The sequence below is a fragment of the Meriones unguiculatus genome, chromosome 1 (assembly GCF_030254825.1).
Source record: "Meriones unguiculatus strain TT.TT164.6M chromosome 1, Bangor_MerUng_6.1, whole genome shotgun sequence".
Taxonomy (NCBI): Eukaryota; Metazoa; Chordata; class Mammalia; order Rodentia; family Muridae; genus Meriones; species Meriones unguiculatus.
In genome coordinates this window covers 8,715,729-8,723,758 of record NC_083349.1, presented here as the reverse complement: position 1 = coordinate 8,723,758, position 8,030 = coordinate 8,715,729, and the positions used below count along the sequence as shown (strand labels likewise).

Below are 8,030 nucleotides of genomic sequence, written 5' to 3'. Positions count from 1 at the left end.
CTATTACATTCATTAATGGTTCCAGAAATCTTCTGCAAGCCCAGCCTACTAGGTTTCTAAGAAGAATGCAGCTGTGAGGTTGGGATGTTTCAGAAAAAAAAACAAAAGATGTCTATGGTGGTTTGGATGAGAAATGTCGGCCGTAGTCTCAGGTGTTTGAACACTCAGTCCTCAGAAGGGGGCACTGTTTGAAGAGGTTATGGGGAGGTGTGATCTTGCGAGAGGCAGTACATCACTGCGGGCAGGCTTTGAGAGTTAAAAGACCCCTCTATATCCAGTTCATTCTCTCTGCTTCCTGCTTGCATTTGAAGATGTGGTCTCTTGGCTTCCTGACCCTGCTGCTTGTTGCCATGACTGTGCTATGATGGACTCTTACCCCTCTGGAACCACAAGCTAAGGGAGACCCTTCCTCCTGTAAGTTGCCTTGGTCATGGTATCATGTCACACCAACAGAAAAGTAATGCAGTGAGTGCCCAGGTAGACAGTGTCTGCCCTGCCTAAAGTGAGGTTATTTCTAAGACAAATTTGACCCAATTTTTTAGTTAACATAACAGGACTGTCAGGACCTTCACATACAATATTGAATCCATGAAAGAGTTTCCCAAAGATGATAGGGACAATGGTAGACACCATCCTTTCCGAAAACAGTCTGTTTGGTTTTGATAACTGAGGTGATGCCGTGAGTGTGAGGAGACAACTGTTCCTCACACTCTGAGCCCCTGGGAGAGCTGCAAGTTCTCATTTAACCTTCCCAACTGCCTCTGAAGGGGGCCACATTATTATTCTGATCCTTCACCGAAAACCGAGGCTCTATCATGTGGGTGACTCCCTAGGGGGGCATAAGTTGACAGATGGCAGATGACAGTGTGAAAGAGAGCCAGCCCTGTGTGCTTATCCCTAATTCCATATTCCCTGACATCACTCACCTCGGCATCTTAGCTTCAACCATTTACACCAAAGAAATGGACAAGTGCTGCAATCAGGCCTCTGTCATGCCCCTTTACCAGCCCACAGATGGAGTTGTCAACTAACATATAAAACATCTTGCTAAAGTGGAATTTTCAATAAAAAATGAACTATGTTAAGTAAATAGGATGTATCTAAAATTCAAATGTAAAGGGTTCCAATTTTTATGGTCAAACACAACCTCGCCCAGAGAGCTACTGTTAGCACACGTATGCCTTCCCACCATTCTGTAGTACATCTTTATCATGAACACTTTATCAAAACCCACCAGAACATTCAACAAATGCATTGGGATGTTAATATCAGACATCCAGTAAACATACTTAGGGAGCTTTTGGTTCTCAAAATGTTTATATATTAACTGTGGTGTCTAGTGGTTAATTATCAGTTTGACACGATCAGAAATTACCTGGAATACGGGCCTCTGATCATGTTGGGAGTGTATCTTGAGGTAGGAAGATCTACCCTGTGGGAAACATGGTCCAAGAATGAAGTCAAGAGAGGAAGAATTCTGAGTGCTTTCGAGAAACTCCAAGAAAACAGGACAAGAATCCTGGGCCCTCAGTTTCTTCAAAACACCAAATTGTTCTTGGACTGTTTCTGTGCTCCTCCCAGGCCAAGCAGATGGAGTGAGTTTGCTTCTTATTAGTCATCACTGCTTGCTGCTGTTATCCAGTTAAATGTTTAAAATATCTTTTGTGTACCTCTATATAAAAGCATGTTTTTAACCATACCACCGTGGCTTGTCTTCATAATTGTAAACAGCTTAAACTCAAGTGAACTCTACTCGTGTGACCCCTCTTCACCCTCAGAACACACACTGTCTGTGCTCTGAGTAAAGGTGACTGTTGAATGACACTTTGGTCCCTACCGCCTCTGGAGCAGTGACACTGCCCGCTATGGGTGTCGCCGTTCCTGGGATGGGATCCTGGACAGCACACTGGAAAAGGGAACTGAGCAGCAGGCATGCATTCGTATGTTCTCTTCCTTGTGACTCTGGATGTGATATTCCTGCTGCTTCAGGCCCCTGCTGCCTGTCTTCCCCACCACGAGACCACACCCTGACTTGAGAACTAGAACAAACCCTTTCTCCCTTAAGCTGCTTTTGTCAGGGTTATTTTACCACACCAATGGAAAAAAAAAAAAAAACTAGGGCATAAGCCCCAATCTGAAGATGAACACCTGCCACATCAGTTTTCTCAATCCAGGAATCCGTGTGTACTAGTTAGGGTTGCTGTTGCTGTCATGGGACACCGTTACCAAAAGTAAATTGAGAAGGGAAGGATTTATCTGGCTTATACTTCCACATCATAGTCCATCATCAAAGGAAGTCAGGACAGGAACTCAAACAGGGCAGGAACCTGGAGGCAGGAGCACATGGAGGGTGCTGTGTACTGGCTCGCTCTTCATGACTTGCTCAGTCTGCTTTCTTATACAGCTGAGGACCAATAGTCCAGAGATGGACCTACTCACAACTGGCTGAGCCCTCTCACATCAACACTAATTAAGAAAATGCCCCACAGGCTTGCCTACGGCCGACCTTACAGAGGCATTTTCTCAACTGAGGTTCCGTCCTCTTAGATGACTCTAGCCTGTGTCAGGATGGTATAAAATTAGCCAGTGTGACTCTGAGATTCTAGCTGACATCCCTCAGAAGGGCTAAGATCCAAACCTCCAGTGACAGTGCATGCTGTCAAGGATGCAGAGCGAGGGAACATGCCTCCATTGCTGGTAGGAGTGAACACTTGTACAACCACTGTGGGAAGCAATCTAGAGGTTTCTCAGAAAACTGGAAATAGATCGAACTCAAGACCCAGCTATACCTTTCCTGGGCATATACCCAAAAGATGCTCCACCTTGCCACCAGGACACTTGCTCAACTATGTTCATTGCAGCCTTTTTCATAATTATTAACTGCATTTTCCATTTCTAGCCTAGGAACCCATGTGTCCTAGTCAGGATTACTCTTGTTGTGAGGAGCACCATGAGGAGGAAAGGGCTTATTTGCCTTACACTTCCAGGGCCCAGATGTGATGTTATTTGTGGAGATACTGAAGGAGTTTGTAGACACTTTGGGACTGTGGCCTAGCTAGAAGTGAGTTTCCAGGGGTGGGACTTGAAAGTACTATCTACCTTGGCTCCAGCCTGAGCCCTCTGCTTCTTGATCTGAGAAACTGCAGCAGCAATGAGCAACCACCATCCCAGGCTAGACCGTTCCACCGCGCCTTCCCTATCATGATGAAACTGTGAGCCAAAATAAGTCCCTCTTCCCTCAAGTTTCTTCTGCCAAGTGCTTTGTTGCTGTAATGAGAAGAGTAACTGATATAAGCCAAAAGGTCCACCAGAGAAAGCCGGAGCCCAGGGTGGTGTCTGCAGCGACAAGTGAGGATCCAGAGGAGTCCTTTGGCTTACTCATAAACACTCAGACTTAGCAGCCATTCTAAAAGTAACTTGAAAATGTGCTTAGGAGAAATGGAAAATGCAGTTAACAATTATAACATTAATAATTAGCCTAAAGTTAATCACATGTGTATGAGTGTGAGTATCAGTCCTACTTTGGGTAGGAAACAATTCCTTACATAATGCAAGGAAAGCATTAACCGGAAAGGGAGATAGCAATGATCTGACGTAAACATAGGAACTTCTATTCACCAAGACACCTTTGAGATAGCGAAAATGTAGAACTGGATGGTTCCGCAGCTAAGCACACTTGCCACTTTCACAGAAGAGGACCGGGGTGCCATTTCCTGTACCCACATGGCATCTCATAAACATCAGTAACTCTGTTCCAGGGGATCTGAAGTCTTCTTTTGGCTTCTGCAGGCACTGCATGCGTGTGACACCCGCATTAACACTCTGGAACACGTGCATGTACATAAAATAAAAAGTGTAATAGAAAGCTATATCAAGAGTAGGAGTAGATATTTGTAAACTTGACCAAACATCTAGAAAGAAAACCTATACGCAATTAAGAAAATAAAACCTTAAGAGAAAATTTAAAAAAAAACAAAAAAAAAAACAAAAAAAAACAGCCCCTAAAAAACACCATAGGGAGTTATCGAGGCAAAGTCTTTCTTCATCCCATAACCGAGCTGGTGCATGGAATCCCAGCTACGCTCTACGCAGTCTCTTCCTGGGCTCTAGCCTGCCACAGAGTGGCAGATGCTTGTGAGCTGCCAAGTGGGTGCAGGAAACAGGGCAGTGAGGGCCTGGTTCCCCCCACAGTTATTTAGCCCTTAGTGCAGACTTCACAATAAGGCCTTGCCTAAGCCACTTATGACATAGTAAGTGCTTTTAACTGTCCCATGAGCTTTCATCAAGCTGTCTCAGACACAAACTCCAGGAAGTAACACCTCCTGCCCTAACCTATTGCCGGAGTATGATCAAACGGTGGGAAACACGATTTCAGAAGTGTAGAAGCCAGAGAGCTGAACATCCAAAGGCCCAGGAGGGGACCGCTGTTGAGGGAGAGCAAAATAACAAAGAGCTATCCAAGATCCCCAGCGTCCAATACCCCTTGATAGCTCAAGATCTCCCACACCACAAAAAGGACATCTACCCTGCATTGCCTTTGGGGTGAGTGTGGCTTGGGCACTCAGTCCTTGCCTAAATGGCCTAGTCAACGTAGAACCACCATCTGTGGGTTCCTCACCGTGAGAAGAAACTAGAAAGGCCCTGTCCAGGGCTCTAACTCATTGCCCCCCTATGCCCTCTAGGATATGGACGTCATTCTATAAATCAGACCCGTGCATCGCCCTCGGAAAACACTCCCCAATGGAACAGGAGATCCTAGTAAGTACCCTCAAGTTCGCATGGGCAGAGGGTCCTTCGAGTCCAATAGCAAAGGTAGGAGGATCCCAGGGTTCAAAATCAACAAGACAAGACATTTCCACAACAGCTCGTGTTGGCTGTTCATTCTCTGAACATCCCAATCAGGAGTACAGCCGTAAGTGGGGCTGGGAAAAAAATGGCTCAGTGGGTATGCAAGCATGAAGACCCGAGTTTGAACTCTTAGCACCTACATAAAAATGTCAAGCATGGCTGCCTGGGTCTGTAACCCCAGCACTGGGGAGCAGAGACAGGTGGACCCTGGGAGCTTGCTGGCCAACCAGCCTAAACAAAATGACAAGCTTCTCGTTCAGTGAGAGACTATGTCTCAAAGAAATAGGAAGGAGGGTGATAGGGAATGGCACCTAATGTCCTCTTCCAGACTATGAATGCATATGAACAGGACATTTACCCTCCCCTACAAGTAGGCACACATACATATACAGCAAACACAAATCACACACAGAGAGAGAGAAATATAACTGTAAGTGATAATAAATTATGCAACTGCCATTTCTCAAGTACTTACCTGGCACTATCTTGTACTTTGATACAAGATAGTCCCCCATGACCTTTCACTACCACACAAGATCTGCACAAAATAGTGTCCATCAATTCAGTCATGGTGGGGGAGGGTCTCACAGACACCCGTCCTCCCTAGGCAAGTTAATGGTGAGGGAAGGGGCAGAGAAGGAGTCATTTCTTGAGTGGTGTAGCCACTGGTGAGTTGCTTGTGACCCAGAAAAATAGTCTCATGTAAATAACATGAATTAAAGTTGGCGGGTCACAAAACAACAAATCACAAAGGAACAAGAGAGAAAGGAAAGAAGGAAGGAAGGAAGCAAGGAGAGAGAGAGGGAGGGGGAGGGGGAAAGAAAGAGAGGGAGAGAGACAGAGGAAAGCAGGAGGGATCCATATGGAAAGAGAAGTGCAGTGGATTGAGAGGGAGATGACAGCAAGTAACAGGGTGAAAGGTCACTATATGCATCTATGAAACTGTCAAAAACAAAAATCAGGGGCTGGGAGAAAGCCTAAACTGTGGAGCTCAGTTCCCAGCACCTAAGTCAGGCGACCCACAACTGCGCATGACTGTAGCTCTAGTCCAAACTCACAAAGTCACAAGAAATTATAAGGAATGTGGTTTTCAGCCTGGGCCAGCACTCTCTTCTGGCCTCCACCCGCACACAGGTGCACATGCCCCACCACCACCACCACGCGCAGACACACATAATTAAAAAAAAAAAATTTTTTTTTAAAGAATCAAAAAATAAAAAACAGAAATAAGGATAAGCTGCACATGTAAGCGGTGTAGAGGAAGCCACCAGGTTTCAGCTCCTCTTGCAGCCTCTGTGCTGCACTTTGAGTGTGGAGCATTCCGCACACACTCATGCGTTTTGACATGTGGTCTCCAGGAAGTGGTACGGTTTTGAGAGCTTACGGAACCTTTGGGAGGCCAGGTCTAGCTGAACGAAGAAGTGGGTCGCTGAGGGGATGGCCCTCCAGTTGGGGCCCAGCCTTGGCTGCTGTCCTGATCCTCTGAGAGGAGGCGAGCTGCTCCGTGCAGCCACCGTACCTTCCTTACCAAGAGGAATTATGTCCTGTCAAACTGTGAGCGAAGTAAATGCTTTCTTCCTTCAATTTCTTCTTGTCGGGGATTTGGTCACAATGATGAGAAAATAACATGCACAGAGACACACAACATGCACATGCACACACATGCACACACATACACACACTCACACGCACAAACACCACCCATATATGCACGTGTGCACACACATATACATACACACTTCACATACACACTCACACACATGCACACACTGGTTGATCATACATATGATCTTTTGAGACCTCACAATAACCTTTGTAAGGTCAATATAATTATTCTAAATTCATAGTGGATGAAAGGAGAGCCAGGCTTTGAACCCATGCCTATTTAATTCCCAATGTCTGCCCTCTTTCTCATTTACAGGAATTCAAATGCTCTCATCAGAGAAGGGAGTACCAGCCACTGGGTAATTCTTTCTACGGGGGGCTGCCTACCCCTAGGTATTGAGACTTTTAACAAGCTTTTTCCCATTTTCAGAATTGTGGTGGTGTTCACACCATAGCGGCAAGAAGATTTTTGGCTGACAAAGTCAACAAAGAATGGAAGATGCTGAGGAAGCTAAGAGAACGGTCTCCAGACTACAAAGTGGCAATGCAATATAAAAGACAGCCCCTTTCTCCTGCTCTGAGTGGACCCCCAGAAAAAGTATGGACAGCAACTGTTTCTGTGCCCACAGAGGAGTTTGAAATGCCCCACAGAGAGATGCTCAGCATTAACAAACACTTAAAGAGGATGAAGCTGGCGCACGACCTCAGAAATAAGCAGTTTTCTACATACATCCAACGGCTCAGGATTGCCACATTGCTGTCTGGAGCAGAGCTGAGTTCCACAGGGACTGACAAATCTGGTGAAAACAGCGATGTGGAAAGCTCCAATAAAGCGAGTCATGGGGAGAAAGGGGAGGCAGGGTCCAAACACACAAACCCACATGAAATTGTAATGAATGTGACTTTCAAGTCAGAAGAACCCAAAAAGTGTGTGGTAGGCCGTTGGAATGACCAGAAAACCTTTCTTCCGAGGAAGAGACAGGAACGGTGCACCACGGGCCTCACCAACAGGAACCTCTTCCCCATTGCTGGCTTCCCTGGAGACCTGATGCTCATGAACCAGGATTTTAAAGCAAGGGGCCTCCACCCGAGTGACGCCATCAAGATGTATTGGCTGTCAGAAGACGAGGCCTTCAGAGCACACAAACCCTGCACTACTTATTGCCCGTATTGAAGCTCTATCTAGTCCCAAGCATAAGCCAGTGTACTGCTCGTCATTTCTCCCACATGCCACACCACAGGGTCCTTCCTCTCTGCTCTTCTCCCTTGGCTTCTTCTGTTCTGTCCCCACTGTGTCTCCAAGATGACACCCTGTTGCTGAGGCCTAGCAATTCTTGAGTCTTAGCTCCCACCCTCGCCACAATCCTAAATTTGAAATTATGGGCGTGCCCCAACTGGCCAGGCTGTCTTCTTGATCCTGGGTATTCCCTGAAAAACTGAGGTTGCCCTCCAAACACTGAGTCCTGGCACTAGGAAGCAATCTACATGTGAGTGGGTGACAGGGAATGGGTTCTCAGCCTCCCCCAAAGTATCTTCAGGCTCAGCCTGAGCACTGGGCATAGGATAGGAACTTCAGC

The 8,030-nt window shown here is 46.3% G+C and overlaps 1 protein-coding gene across 1 annotated transcript; it reads left to right on the top strand.

The window, feature by feature from the left end:
* Nucleotides 1–4,345: 4,345 nt before the first annotated feature.
* Nucleotides 4,346–7,627, top strand: C1H10orf120 (chromosome 1 C10orf120 homolog). Its single transcript, XM_021660188.1, has 3 exons — nt 4,346–4,542; nt 4,683–4,758; nt 6,884–7,627. The coding sequence occupies exons 1-3, from the start codon at nt 4,346–4,348 to the stop codon at nt 7,625–7,627; spliced, it is 1,017 nt and encodes a 338-aa protein (XP_021515863.1).
* Nucleotides 7,628–8,030: the final 403 nt, after the last annotated feature.

What these genes read in the sequence shown, in the direction of transcription:
- C1H10orf120 (XM_021660188.1), top strand. Translation starts at nt 4,346, where the DNA reads ATGATCAAACGGTGGGAAACACGATTTCAGAAGTGTAGAAGCCAGAGA. An exon ending in TACCCTGCATTGCCTTTGGG is followed by an intron (nt 4,543 to 4,682) that starts GTGAGTGTGGCT and finishes TATGCCCTCTAG; the next exon opens with GATATGGACGTCATTCTATA. An exon ending in CAATGGAACAGGAGATCCTA is followed by an intron (nt 4,759 to 6,883) that starts GTAAGTACCCTC and finishes TCCCATTTTCAG; the next exon opens with AATTGTGGTGGTGTTCACAC.